Here is a 15215-nt window from a genome sequence, read left to right as displayed (position 1 = left end):
TGCTGAGGCAGGAATTCAGTCTAGTCATCACCAACCTCTCAAAGCATTTCATCACTGTAGATGTGAGTACTCCCAGGTGATAGTCATTAAGGCAGCTCACATTCTTCTTCGTAGGCACTGTTATAATTGTTGCCTTTTTGAAGCAAGTGGGAACTTCTGCCCATAGCTATGAGAGGTTGAAAATGTCCTTGAATACTCCCGCCAGCTGGCTGAAGATTTTGCTGACCTTCTCTAACCCAGCGTAAATCTGGCCAGCTGCCCCCGTGTTCTTGTAGCTCCAAGATGCCTTTTTTTAATGGACCAGCTATAAATCCACAGTTCTTGGTCTCTGTAAGCCATACTGCGGTTTCTACTGGCAACAATTCAGGGGATTGAGTTTAGGAGCCATGAAGTGATGTTCAACTCTATAAAACTCTGGTTAGACCACCCTCAGAACCTCCCCATTACCTGCACAGTTCAGGTCGCCTCTATAGAAAGGGTGCAGAAGCTTTAGAGACGGTGCAGAGGTAGGCTTTATGGATTGATCTGATGAAATGGATGAGATGATTATTTTGGGGGGATAATTTAATTTATTTTCAGTATTTATTTATTTAGAGATATAGTGCCAAACAGGCCGTTCCAGACCAATGAGCCAAACTGCTCAGCAATCCACCGGTCTCGTCACGGGACAATTTACATTGACCCATTAACCTACCAACCGGGTCGTCTTTGGACTGCGGGAGGAAACCAGAGCACTCAGAGGAAACCCACACGGTTCACAGAGAGAACATGCAGGCTCCTTACGTTTGGCGCAGGAATTGAACTCTGAACTCTGGAATGTGCCAAGCTGGAAGAGAGGTGCTAACCAATATGCTACCATGGCACCCTAGGGCGTGTCTTCATAAGTTACCTATCTGAGAGGAAATAAATCTTACCTGTGTTTTGCCATGTCCCTTTGGCACCATTACCCCTTCTCCTTCCCTTCCCTCATCCTCAGAACCTCCCCATTACCTGCACCTTCCTCTTCCTGATTTCCTCCCTCCCTCCCTTTATTCCATGGTCTACTCTCCTCTCCTATCAGATCCCTTCTTCTTCAGCCCTTTGCCTTTTCCACCTATTGCCTCCCAGCTTCTCACAGTATTCTGTTCACACTTCTCCCCGCCTCTTGCCTCCCCACCAGCCTATCACCTGCTTGTTTCTTCTCTTCCCAGCTCCTTCCTACCCATTTATTCTGGCTTCTTCCCCCTTCTTTTCCAGTCCTGATGAATGGCTGTAGCCCAAAACGTTGTCTGTTTATTCCTCTCTGTAGGTGTTGCCTGACCCGCTGAGTTCCTCCAGCATTTTGTCTATGTTACTCTGGATTTCTAGTATCTACAGAATCTCTTCTGTTGAAGTTGTTTTGTGGATTATGATTGGGTGTAAGTTCATGAGGGATTTGTGTCACAATAAGGGGAGAAAAGGCCATCATCTGTTATGAACCGCTCACTCTGTGAATTAATTGCTCGTAAGTGCTTATCGCCGCAGAAAGCATTTCAGCTACGAAGAGTGACAAAGTAGGCTAAGAGGACTGATGGAGAACATGAAAGGTGTATTCAAAATTAATAATAATAATAGATTATTTATAAGGTCATAGAGCACTCCAGCACAGAAACAGGTCCTTCGGCCCATCTGGTCCATGCCGAACTATTAATCCACCTTGAAACATTGACCTCTACCAGACCATTGCCCTCCACATCCCTCCCATCTATGTATCTATCCAAAACTCTTAAACATTGAAATCAACCTCACATGCATGACTTCTGCTGGCAGCTCATTCCACGTTGTCACCACCCTCTGATTGAAGAAGTTTCCCCTCAGGTTCCGCTTAGCTTTTCACCTTTCACCCTTAACCCGTAACCTCCAGTTGTAGCCCCACCCAACCCCTGTGGTGAAAGTCTGCTTGCACTTACCCTGTCGAAATTCCTCATAATTTTGTATACCTCTGTCAAATCTTCCCTCAATCTGCTACGTTCCAGGGAATGAAGTCCTAAACTGTTCTACCTTTCCTTATAACTCAGGTTCTAGGTCCCACCAACATCCTTGTAAATCTTCTCTGGACTCTTTCAATCTTATTTGCATCTTTCCTGTAGGTAGATGGCTAAAACTGCACACAATATTACAATTTAGGCCTCACCAGGATCTTATACAATTTCAACATAACGTCCCAACTCCCGTACTGAATACGTGGGTTTATGAAGGCCAATGTGCTAAAAGCCTTCTTTATGACTCTATCTACCTGTGGCATCACTTTTAAGGAATTATGGGCCTGTATTCCCAGATCCCTTTGTCCTAGCACGCTCCTCAGTGCCCTGCCATTCACTGTGTAAGACCTACTCTGGCTGGTCCTACCAAAGTGCAAAAGCTCAAGCTCATCTGCATTAAATTCCATCTGGCATTTTTCAGCCCAGTTTTCTATTGGTCCAGATCCTACCGCAATCCATAGTCGCCTTCCTCTCTGTCCACTACACCTGTAGATCACTACACCTACACCGACAGAGCATGTTCTGTACAGACGATGTAGTTCAACGTGCTTCACAATGGGATGTAGAGCAAACATGACAATACATGGTACCACGGTAGCATAGTGATTAGCACAACACAATCACAGCTGATAATCAATTGATAAAATGTTGTTGCTAGCATGAACTTCTGGAAAGTTCTGGGAAGGAATAGGTGCACTGAGGAGTACAAGAATGGTACAGACTGACAACTGGAGGTTAGCTGTTCCAGCAAGTGTTGGATCATTGTTCGGGTTGCTCTTGTGAAACTAGTTCAACAGTAAACAGTTATTTTCAGAGAGATAATGTCTATTTTCTGTCCACTTCAGGTTTGAAACTTTTGATATCAACAGTTTTGAACAATTTTGCATCAACTACGCTAATGAGAAATTGCAGCAGCAATTTAACCTGGTGAGAACACTGTATTGTGTACTTGTGCATGTATGTGTGAACCTGCTCATGTGCCTTGATGTATGTGTGAACCTGCTCATGTGCCTTCATGTATGTGTGAACCTGCTCATGTGTCTTCAGGTATGTGCGCACATGTTCTTGTGTCTCCATGTATGTGCTTATATATTTTAACAAACAGTTTTATTCAGTTCTAATTTCGGCAGGTTTACCCGATGTCTATCCTTCTTATCCTTTGGCGCTAACAGTCACATCAGTAACATCAGTATCACAGATACTGATTGCAACATTTCAATGGTAAACCCAACCGTCTTCCTCAGGCACAAGTTAGTCAAGTGCCCAGTCCCCCAAGAGACACCTCCTTATATACCCTGTCGAGTGAGCCCCACCCATGCCCTGCCTAAACCAGTGAGACGTCGCAATCTGTATCTGTAAGTATGTGACCAAAGGATAGTATGGATAGATTTGGTAACCAGTCACAAAGCTTCCGTAGTCAGTTACCTGATGTCCATTTTTATCACAACTCCATTAATCCTTAGAGGAGAGATTTGATAGAGGTATACAGAACTATGAGGGGTATAGATAGGGTAATATTGAAAGGGCTTGATAGAGTGGACATGGAGAGGATGTTTCCTAAAGTGGGGGAGTACAGGACCAGCGCACACAGACTCGGAATATAGGGAGATCCATTTAGAACAGAGATGAGGAGGAATTTCTTTAGCCAGAGGGTGGTGAATCTGTGGAATTCATTGTCACAGACAGCTGTGGAGGCCAAGTCACTGGATATACTTAAAGTGGCTATGGATAGGTCTTGATTAGTCAGAGTGTTAAAGGTTACAGGGAGAAGGCAGGAGAACGGGGTTAAGAGGGATAATGAATTGGCCACGATGGAATTGTCAACAGACTCGATGAGGTGAATGGAGCAGAATTCAGCCAGTGTCTCAAGTTTTTATAGTCTTATGGACTAAATAAAAAAAAAGTTTTTTGTACTGAGGTTAGATGAGACTGGAACTAGAGGTCATAGGTTAAGGGTGAAAGGTGAAATGTTTAAGGGGAGCATGAGTAGAAGCTCAGAGGGTGGTACGAATGTGGAGTGAGCTGCCAGTGGAAGTGGTGGATGGGAGGTCTAAGGAGAGCTGTGGTCCAGGTGTGGGTCAATGGGATTAGGCTGAATAATAGTTCGGCACAGGATAGATGGGCTGAAGGGCTTATTTCTGTGCTGTGGTGTTCTACGAATGAACAGATCTGTAAGTGTTAAGGGATACATTTTATGTGTACCGGTATTATCACAATTTGTTGTGTATTTTCAATGTTTTTCAGCACGTCTTCAAATTGGAGCAGGAAGAGTACATGAAGGAACAAATACCCTGGACGCTCATCGACTTTTCCGACAACCAGCCATGCATTGACCTGATTGAGGCCAAGCTGGGCATCTTGGACCTGTTGGATGAAGAATGCAGGGTAAAGGCAGCCAATGAGTTTCACCCACGTTTCATTTGAGGTGTTAATGTCTTCGTCGTCACAAAGGGTAGTGACGGGACAGACTATCTCACAGGACAATGAGCATGCCAGTAAGGCCAAAGTCAGCATGGTTTCCTTGAGGGACGGAGGCAGAATAAAGGAAATTGTAGGTTAGTTAGTCTGACCTCAGTGGTTGGGAAGATGTTGATTGTCAAGGTTGTGGTCTCAGGGTATCACACAAACCAATCTTCCGTCCGTGGACTCACTTTACACTGCACGCTGTCGGAGCAGTGCTGCCAAGATAATCAAGGACATGACCCACCCAGCCAACACACTTTTTGTCCCTCTTCCCTCTGGGAGAAGGCTCAGGAGCTTAAAGACTCGTACGGCCAGATTTGGGAACAGCTTCTTTCCAACTGTGATAAGACTGCTGAACGGATCCTGACCCAGATCTGGGCCGTACCCTCCAAATATCCAGACCTGCCTCTCGGTTTTTTTGCACTACCTTACTTTCCATTTTTCTATTTTCTATTTATGATTTATAATTTAAATTTTTAATATTTAGTAATTTTTTACTATTTTTAATATTTTAATATTTAATATTTGTAATCCAAGGAGTGTGAAGCGCAGAATCTTTCTTTCTTTTTCAATCTTTTTATTAATTTCAAAATATAGAAACAAAACATAGCAATAATACAGATAATATGAGATGTATTGTTACATTTAAAAAAAGAGTAATTGCAAAACCAAATAGTGGAAATTACCAAAACTCCCCTACATGTAGAACTGATCACAGATAATATAAAGCAAAAAAAAAGGAAAAAGACAAAAAAAAAACCCATCCCAAAAGAAAAAAAACTACACTAAACTAAAAGACTGGGGCAAAACTAACAACTTAAAAATGGAAAAGAAGAAAACCTCAGCGTCGACGCCTCCACTCCCCTCCAACAACAGTACAGAGAAATAAAACCAGTTTGGAAATGATCAAATTACATCAAATGAAAATGCTGAATAAATGGCCTCCAAATTTTTTCAAACTTAATAGAAGGGTCATAAACTGCACTTCTAATTTTCTCCAAATTCAGACACACCATAGTTTGTGAAAACCAATGAAATACTGTAGGAGGGTTGATCTCTTTCCAATTCAACAAGATGGACCTTCTAGCTATTAAAGTAAGAAATGCAATCATCCTTCGTGATGAAGAGGTTAAATTATTTGAGTCTATCATTGGTAATCCAAAGATAGCAGTAATTGGATGAGGTTGTAAGTCTAGATTTAGGACCGTTGAAATAATATCAAAAATATCTTTCCAATATTTCTCCAACAAGGGATATGACCAAAACATGTGAGTTAAAGAAGCAATCTCAGACTGGCATCTGTCACATATTGGATTAATATAAGAGTAATAACGAGATAGTTTATCTTTGGACATATGAGCCCTGTGAACTACTTTAAACAGTATCAACCTATGCTTAGCATATACAGAGGATAAATTCACCAACTGAAGAATTTTTTCCCATTTTTCAGTCGGTATATTAATCTCAAGTTCTCTTTCCCAGTCAGCTTTAATTTTATTAGAGGCATCAGGACATAAATTCATAATTATATTATATACAATTGCTATTACACCTTTCTGAGAAAGATTTAAGTCTAAGATCTTTTCCAAAGTGTCCATTGGATATGGGTGTGGAAAATTAGGAGAGACAGTAATTAAAAAGTTTCTAATCTGTAAATATCTAAAAAAGTGAGATCTGGGTAAATTATATTTATTAGAGAGTTGATCAAAAGACATAAAACAGTTATCCAAGAATAAATCGCGAAAAGATATTATACCTTTGGTTTTCCAATCAAAGTAAGCTTGATCCATCATGGAAGGTTGAAAAAGAAAATTTGATATAATGGGACTTGCTAGAATGAATTGATTAAACCCAAAAAATTTTCGGAATTGAAACCATATACGTAAAGTATGTTTAACTATTGGGTTATTCATTTGTTTATATGATTTAAAAGAAGTAAAAGGAAGTAAAGTTCCTAAAACCGAACCCAAGGAAAACCCTTGTAATGAATTAGATTCAAGATTTACCCAATGAGGGTTTAAAGATGCGTCCAAATCTTGTAGCCAAAATTTTAAATATCGAATATTAATTGCCCAATAATAGAATCTAAAATTTGGGAGGGCAAGTCCCCCCTCCTTCTTGGATTTCTGTAAATATCTTTTACCTAGCCTAGGATTTTTATTCTGCCAAATATATGAGGAAATTTTTGAATCCACGTTATCAAAAAAAGATTTTGGGATAAAAATTGGAACCGATTGAAATATATACAAAAATTCAGGCAAAATGATCATCTTAATAGCGTTAGTCCGACCAATCAAAGACAAAGAGATTGGGGACCATTTGGTAAATAAAAGTTTAATCTGATCAATTAAAGGTAAAGCGCAGAATCAAATATCGCTGTGATGATTGTGCGTTCTAGTACCAATTGTTTGGCGACAATAAAGTATAAAGTAAAGAACTTGTTGGAGTTTAGAAGAAAGGGTTAGACAGAGTGGATGTGGAGAGGATGTCTCCTATGCTGGGAGAGTCTAAGACCAAAAGACCCAACCTCAGAATAGAGGTACGTCCATTTAGAACAGAGATGAGGAGGAATTTCTTTAGCCTCAGCGTGCTGAACCTGTGGAACTCTTCGCCACAGACGGCTGTGGAGGCCAAGTTATTTAAAGCAGAGATTGATAGGCTCTTGATTAATAAGAGCATCAAGGGTTATGGGGAGGAAGTTTGTACGTTCCTCCCTGTGTGTGCCTGTGTTTCCACCAGGTGTGCAAGTTTTCTCCCCCAGTCCAAAAACGTACCAGTTAGTAGCTTAAAGCTGCTCTTTATCAATTACAGCTCTGCACTTAATCCCGTCAAAACTATTCAATGATCTCCAAAACCTTGACCTCAATGCCTCCTTGTGCAGTTGGACCCTGGATTTCCTCACTTGTAGACCCCAGTCAGTACGGATTGGCAACAAAAGAATCTCCATCAGCATAGGTGCACCACAAGGCTGTGTGCTTACCCCCCTGCCCGACTCACTTTACACCTCTGACTGTGTGACTAGGAACAGCTCCTATCCCATATTCAGGTTTGCTGGGACACCACTCTTTTGGGCCAAATCAAAAGTGGTGACGAATCAGCATACAGGAGGGAGATTTTGAAAATTTGGCTGAGTGGTGGCATGACAATAACCTCTCACTTAATATGAGCAAGACCTGGGAACTGATTGTAGTCTTCAGGAGAGGAAACCAGAGGTCCAGAGCCAGTCCTCATCGGACAATCAGAGGTGGAGAGGGTTAGAAACTTTAAATTCCTAGGTGTTATCATTTCAGGGGACCTGTCCTGGGCCTAGCAAGTAAGGGTAATTGTGAAGAAAGCACGGCAGTGCCTCGACTCCCTTAGGAGTCTGCGGAGATTTGGAATGACATCTAAAACTTTAACGAACTACTATAGATGTGTAGTGGAGAGTATATTGACTGGCTGCATCACGGCCTGGTATGGAAACACCAATGCCCCTGAATGGAAAATCCTGCAAAACCTAGTGGGTTTAGCCAGCACATCATGGGTAAAGCCCTCTCCAACACTGAGCAAATTTACATGAAACACTGTCATAGGAAAGCAGCATTCATCACCTGGGACCCCCACCACTCAGGTCATGCTTTCTACTTGCTGCTGCCATCAGGTAGGAGGTACAGGTGCCTCAAGACTCGCACCACCATGTTCAAGAACAGTTACTACCCCTCAACCATCAGACTCTTTAGCAAAGGGGTAACTGCACTCACTTGCAATGTTCCCACAACATTGTAATGTTCCCATGACCAATGATCTCACTTTAAGGACACTTTGTCTTGTTATCTGATGTTCTCATATATGTACTTTGATAATAAAATCTGCTTTGAACTTTTGAACTTTAATTAGTCAATGTAAATTGTACTGTGACTAGGGTAGAGTGTAATCGGTAGGTTGCTGGGTGGTGGGGCTCATGGGCCAGAAGAGCCTGTTCCTCACTGTATCGCCAAATAAAATAAATACATCAATTTTACCTTGTTTTGTTTAGAATTGGATTATTAGTGTCACACGTACTGGGATCCAGTGAAAAGCTTGTCTTGCACGCTGTTCACACAGATCAGATCATTACACAGTGTATTGAGGAAGAACAAGGTAAAACAATAACAGAATGCAGAATAAAGTGTAACAGCAACAGAGAGAGTGCAGTGCAGGTGAGCAAAAGGGGCAAGGTAGATTGTGAGGCCAAGAATCTATCTTATCCTACTAGGGAACTGTTTAATAATCTTACAACAGCAGGGTGGAATAGGAAGCTGCCCTTGAACCCGATGGGACATGCTTTCAGGCTTTTCTATGGGAGATGGAGAGAAAATAGAATGTCTTGTTTCTTCCCACAGTCTAAAGACGTACGGTAGGTGGGGTCTTTGACGACACTGTCTGCTTTACAGAGGCAGAAGTAGACAGAAGAGGGGATCGGTATCTCATTTCTGCTGTGACACAAGCACATCAACGATGTTATATTAAATATTGCTTTACGAATATTGATTGCTTTTCTGTGCCACTGATCAGTTTCTGAGTTAACTTGGTTTGGTTTCTCCTTTCAGATGCCGAAAGGCACGGACCAGAGCTGGGCCCAGAAACTGTATGATCGCCATTCGAGCAGCCCGTACTTTCAGAAACCCCGAATGTCCAATATGGCTTTCCTTGTTATACATTTTGCTGATAAGGTAATTCACAATACAGTGATTATTCTACAATCTATTTTTAATTTCAACCATGCATGTTAATCCTTTTATTGCAGAGGGTCCCTACATCTTTCATGCCATGGACCACCCTCTCCCCCCCCACCATTAACCAAGGGGTACTAGGACCCCAGGTTGGGAAACCCTGATTTAGAGATACACTGTGGAGCTGGCCCTTCAAGCCCAGCAACCCGCTGATTTAACACTCACCGAATTACTGCGGGAAGAAACCCAGGTACCCAGAGGAAACACACACACACATGGGAAGGAACATACAAACTCGCTTACAGAGCACTCCTGAATTGAACTCCAAAGCCCCGACCTGTAATATCTAGTCTACTGTGGTGCCCCAGGTCTGCAGAGTCACCATCCTTTCTGAATCCTTCATTTGCATTCAATGAAAATTAACATTGACACAGTACAGACCCTTCAGCCCACAATATTGTGCTGTCCCTTTAACCTACTCCAAAGTCTAACCCTTCCTTGACAAGGAAATGGCAGACAAACTGACTAAGTATTTTGCATCAGTCTTCGCTGTGGAAGGCACTAGCCGTATGGTGGAAGTTCTAGGTGTCAGGGGTCATGAAATTTGTGGTTACCATTACTAGGGAGAAGGTTCTTGGGAAACTGGAAGGTTTGAAGCTCGATAAGTCACCTGGATCAGATGGTCTACACCCCAGAGTTCTGAAAGAGGTGGCTGAAGAGATTGTGGAGGCATTAATAATGATCTTTCAAGAATGAGAGGGTTAACATATGAGGAATGTTTGTCCGCTCTTGGACTGTTTTTCTTGGAGTTTAGAAGAATAAGGGGAGACCTCATAGAAACATTTTGAATGTTGAAAGGCATGGACAGAGTGGATGTGGCAAAGTTGTTTCCCATGATGGAGGAGCCTAGTACGAGAGGGCATGACTTAAGGATTGAAGGGTGCCCATTCAGAACGGAGATGTGAAGAAATTTTTTTGAGTCAGAGGGTGGTGAATCTATGGAATTTGTTGCCACGGCCGGCAGTGGAGGCCAAGTCATTGGGTATATTTAAGGCAGAGATTGATAGGTATCTGAGTAACCAGGGCATCAAAGGTTGTGGTGAAAAGGTGGGGGAGTGGGACTAAATAGGAGATTGGATCAGCTCATGATAAAATGGCAGAGCAGACTCGATGGGCCGAATGGCTGACTCCTGCTCCTTTGTCTTATGGTCTTAAGAATCTCTAGATTCTGGAATGGTTCTGGAAGACTGGAAAATAGCAAATGTCACTCCACTCTTCAAGAAGGGATCGAGGCAGAAGAAAGGAAACTATAGGCCAGTTAGTCTGACCTCAGTGGTTGGGAAGATGTTGGAGTCCATTGTTAAGGATGTGGCACCTCCTCCGTCACTACCATTCAGGACCCCAAACAGTCTTTCCAGGTGAGGCAACACTTCACCTGTGAGGATGTTGGGGTCATATTCTCTGGCCGGTGCTCCCAGTGTAGCCTCCTGTATATTGGTGAGACCCGTCGTAGATTGGGAGACGGCTTTGCTGGGCACCTACGCTCTATTCGCCAGAAGAAGTGGGATCTCCCATTAGCCACCCATTTTAATTCCACTTCCCATTCCCATTCTCATATATTAATCCATGTTCTCCTCTACTGTTGCAATCAGGCTGCACTCAGGTTGGAGGAACAACACTTTATATTCTGTCTGGGTAGCATCCAACCTGATGGCAAGAACATCGATCTCTTGAACTTCTGGCAAAACTCCCCACCCTTCACCATTCCCCATCCCCTTTTCCCTCTCTCACCTTATCTCCTTGCCTGCCCATCGCCTCCCTCTGGTGCTCCTTCCCCACTTTTCTTTCTTCCATAGCCTTCTATCCTCTCCTATCAGACTCCCCCCTTCTCTAGCCCAGTATCTCTTTCACCAATCAATATGCCAGTTCTTTACCTCACACCTTCCCCTCCCAGTTTCAACGATCACTTTGTGTTTCTCCCTCCTCTCCCCTCACCTTTTAACTCTACCCCTCACCTTTTTTTCTACATCCTGCTGAAGGGTCTCAGCCTAAAAGGTCAAGTGTACCCTTTTCCATAGATGCTACCTGGCCTGCTGAGTTCCTCCAGCATTTTGTGTGTGTTGTGTGGTTTCGGGGTACCTGGAGACGCATGATAAAATAGGCCATAGTCAGCATGGCTTCCTCAAGGGAAAATCTTGGCTGACAAATCTGCTGGAATACGTTGAAGAAATAACAAGCAGGATAGACAAAGGAGAATCACCTGAAGTTGTGTACTTGGATTTTCAGAAGGCCTTTGACAAGCTGCCACGCGAGGCTGCTTAACAAGCTACAAGCCCATGGTATTACAGGAAAGATTCCAGCATGGATCTTTCCTGTAATACCATGGGCTTGTAGCGGGTCAGTGTGGACATGGTGGAGGATTACAAATACCTAGGGATAAGAATTGACAATAAACTGGACTGGTCTAAGAACACTGAGGCTGTCTACAAGAAGGGTCAGAGCCGTCTCTATTTCCTGAGGAGACTGAGGTCCTTTAACATCTGCCGGACGATGCTGAGGATGTTCTCCGAGTCTGTGGTGGCCAGTGCTATCATGTTTGCTGTTGTGTGCTGGGGCAGCAGGCTGAGGTTGGCAGACACCAACAGAATCAACAAACTTATTCAAAAGGCCAGTGATGTTGTGGGGATGGAACTGGACTCTCTCACGGCGGTGTCTGAAAAGAGGATGCTGTCTAAGTTGTATGCCATCTTGGTCAATGTCTCCCATCCACTACATAATGTACTGGGTGGGCACAGGAGTACATTCAGCCAGAGACTCATTCCTCCAAGATGCAGCACAGAGCGTCATAGGAAGTCATTCCTGCCTGTGGCCATCAAACTTTACAACTCCTCCCTTGGAGGGTCAGACACCCTGAGCTGATAGGCTGGTCCTGGACTTATTTCATAATTTACTGGCATAATTTACATACTACTATTTAACTATTTATGGTTATATTACTATTTACTATTTATGATGCAACTGTAACGAAAACCAATTTCCCCCGGGATCAATAAAGTATGACTATGGATAAAGCAGTGTCTGATTAGTAGGAGGCACAAGTGGGAATAAAGGGAGCCTTTCTGGTTGGCTGCCGGTAACTAGTGGTGTTCCACAGGGTTCTGTAACATTATACATCAACACCTCGGATGATGGAATCGGTGTCTTTCTTGCAAAGTTTGCAGACGATATGAAGATAGGTGAAGGGGCAGGTAGTTTTGAGGAAATAGAGAGGCTACAGAAGGACTTAGACAGATTAGGAGAATGGGCAAAGCAATGGCCGATGGAATACAAGGAAGTATGGTCATCACTTTGGTAGAAGAAATGAAAGTTTAGAATATAAAACAAAAAAAAATGAGGTGTAAAGGGACTTGGGAGTCCTTGTGCAGGGTTTCCTAAAGGTTAATTTGCAGGTTGAGTCTGTGGTGAGGAAGGAAAATGCAATGTTAGACCAGAAGCCATAGAAGTAGAATTAGCCATTCAGCCCATCGAGTCTACTTGGCCATTTCATCATGGTGGATGCTGGATCCCACTCAACCACATACGCCTGCCTTCTGAACATATCCTTTGATGCCCTGGCCGATCAGGAAACTATCAACTTCCACTTTAAGTGCACTCACGGACTTGGCCTCCATCACAGAGCATTCCACAGATTCACCACTCTGGCCAAAAAAATTCCTCCTTACCTCTGTTCTAAAACATCGCCCTTTAATTTTAAGGCTGTGCCCTCCAGGTCTGGATGCCCCAACATAGGAAACATCCTCTCCATACTCACCTTGTTGAGTCCTTTCAACGTTCGGTAGGTTTCAATGAGATCCCCTCGCATTCTCCTAAATTCCAGTGAGAACAACCTGTAAATTAAATTTCTGGGAATCTTGCACGAGGACTGCAAAGTCCCTCTGCACCTCTGATGACTGAATTTTCTCCCTATTTAGATAATGTCCATACTATTGTTCCTTTTACCAAAATGCAATATCATACATTTCCCAAAGCTCTATTCCATCTGCCACCTTTTGCCCATTCTTCCAAATTATCCACATCCTGCTGCAATCACATTGCTTCCTCAGCACTACCTACCCTTCCACGTATTTTTGTATATTTGGTAAACTTTGCCACAAAGCCATCAATTCCATTATCTAAATCATTGACAAACAATGAAAAACAGTGATCCCAATACTGACCCCTGAGGAACACCACTAGTCACTGGCAGCCAACCAGAAAAGGCCCCCTTTATACCCACTCAATGTCTCTCATCAGTCAGCCATTCCTCTATTAATGCCAGTATCTTTCCTGTAATGCCACAGGGCTTTATCTTGTTAATCAGCCTCACGTATGGTACCTTATAAAGTGCCTTCTGAAAATCTAAGTAAATGACATCCACTGCCTCTCCTTTGTGCACCCTGCTTGTTAATTCCTTGAAGAACTCTTAACAGATTTGTCAGGGAAGATTTCTCTTTACAGAAACCATGCTGACTTTGACTTATTTTATCATTAGTCTCCAAGTACCCCAAAATCTTGCCCTTAGTAATGGACTCCAACCCTTTCCCAACCACTGAGGTTAGGCTAACTGGCCTATAACTTCCTTTCTTTTGCCTTCCTCCTGTCTTCAAGAGTGGAGTGACATTTGCAATTTTCCAGTGTTCTGGGACCATGCCAGAATCAAGTGATTCTTGAAAGATCATGACCAATGCATCTGCTCTCTCTTCAGGAACCTCTCTCAGGACTCTGGGATGTAGTCCATCTGGCCCAGGTGACTTATCCACCTTAAGACCTTTCAGTTTGCCTAGCACAGTCCCCTTTGTAATAGCAATGGCACTCACTCCTGCTCCTTGACACTCACAGACCTCAAGCACACTGCTAGTGTCTTCCGCAGTGAAGACTGATGCAAAGTATTCATTAAGTTCATCTGCCATATCTTTGTCCTCCATTACTACCTCACCAGCATCATTTTCCAGTGGTCCAATATCAACTCTCACCTCCTTTTTACTCTTTATATAACTGAAAAGAACTTTTATATCCTGCTTTATATTATTAGCTTGTTTGCCTTCATATTTCATCTTTTCCCCTCATAGCTTTTTAGTTGCCTTTTGTTGGATTTTAAAAGCTTCCCAATCACCCAACTTCCCACTCACTTTTGCTACCTTATATGCCCTTTCCTTGGCTTTTATGCAGTCCTTAACTTCCTTTGTCAGCAACGGTTGCCTACTCCTGTCATTTGAGAACTTCTTCTGTGGGACATATCTATCCTGCACCTTGTGAACTATTCCCAGAAACTTCATCCATCTCTGCTCTGTCATTATTCCCAACACCAATCTGATTTTCCCAATTCCCTTGCATATTGAAGTCCCCATTACAATTGTGTCATTGCCCTTATTACATGCCTTTTCCAGCTCCCTTTGCAATCTCAACCCCACGTCTTGGCTATTATTTGGAGGCCTATATATGATTCTCATAATGTTTTTTTTTAATCCTTGCAGTTTCTTAACTCCACCTACAAAGATTCCACATTCTCTGACCCTATGTCACCTCTTTCTAAAGATGTAATTCCTTTTCTTACCAACAGAGCCACACCACCACCTATGCCTTCCTGTCCGTTCTTTTGATACAAAGTATATCCTTTGATGTTAAGCTCCCCAACTAAGGCCTTCTTTCAGCCACAACTCAGTGATGCCCACAATGTCATACTGACCAATCTCTTATTGCGACACGAGTTCATCCACCTTATTCTGATACTGCACGGATTTAAATACAGCACCTTCAGTCCTGCATTCTTCAACCTTTTGAATTTTGTCTCTGTGGTACAATTTAACCCTTTGCTCTGCCTGCATTTATACCCAATAATTGGCCTGTCCTTCCTTACATTCACGTCACACTCAACATCTACTTGTAAACCTGCTGGCTCATCCTCAGCTCCATCATACTGGTTCCCATCCCCCTGCCATATTAGTTTAAACTACTCCCAACAGCTCTAGCAAACCTGCCCGCAAAAATGTTGGTCCCCCTTGGTTTCAAGTGCAACCCATCC

The 15215-nt window shown here is 42.9% G+C and overlaps 1 protein-coding gene across 1 annotated transcript in view; it reads left to right on the top strand.

Annotated features, from left to right (window-relative positions):
• The window catches only part of myo5b (myosin VB), a 281336-nt gene that overhangs the window by 141016 nt on the left and 125105 nt on the right, over positions 1–15215 (top strand). The window contains exons 11-13 of the mRNA XM_072252190.1: positions 2846–2927; positions 4245–4385; positions 9032–9154. Coding sequence (XP_072108291.1) covers positions 2846–2927; positions 4245–4385; positions 9032–9154 — 346 coding nt within the window. The remainder of the gene's footprint in view (positions 1–2845; positions 2928–4244; positions 4386–9031; positions 9155–15215) is intronic.

The sequence above is a fragment of the Mobula birostris genome, chromosome 3 (assembly GCF_030028105.1).
Source record: "Mobula birostris isolate sMobBir1 chromosome 3, sMobBir1.hap1, whole genome shotgun sequence".
Classification (NCBI taxonomy): domain Eukaryota; kingdom Metazoa; phylum Chordata; class Chondrichthyes; order Myliobatiformes; family Myliobatidae; genus Mobula; species Mobula birostris.
The sequence above is the reverse complement of the archived record's forward strand: the minus strand, read 5'-3'. Positions and strand labels throughout refer to the sequence as shown.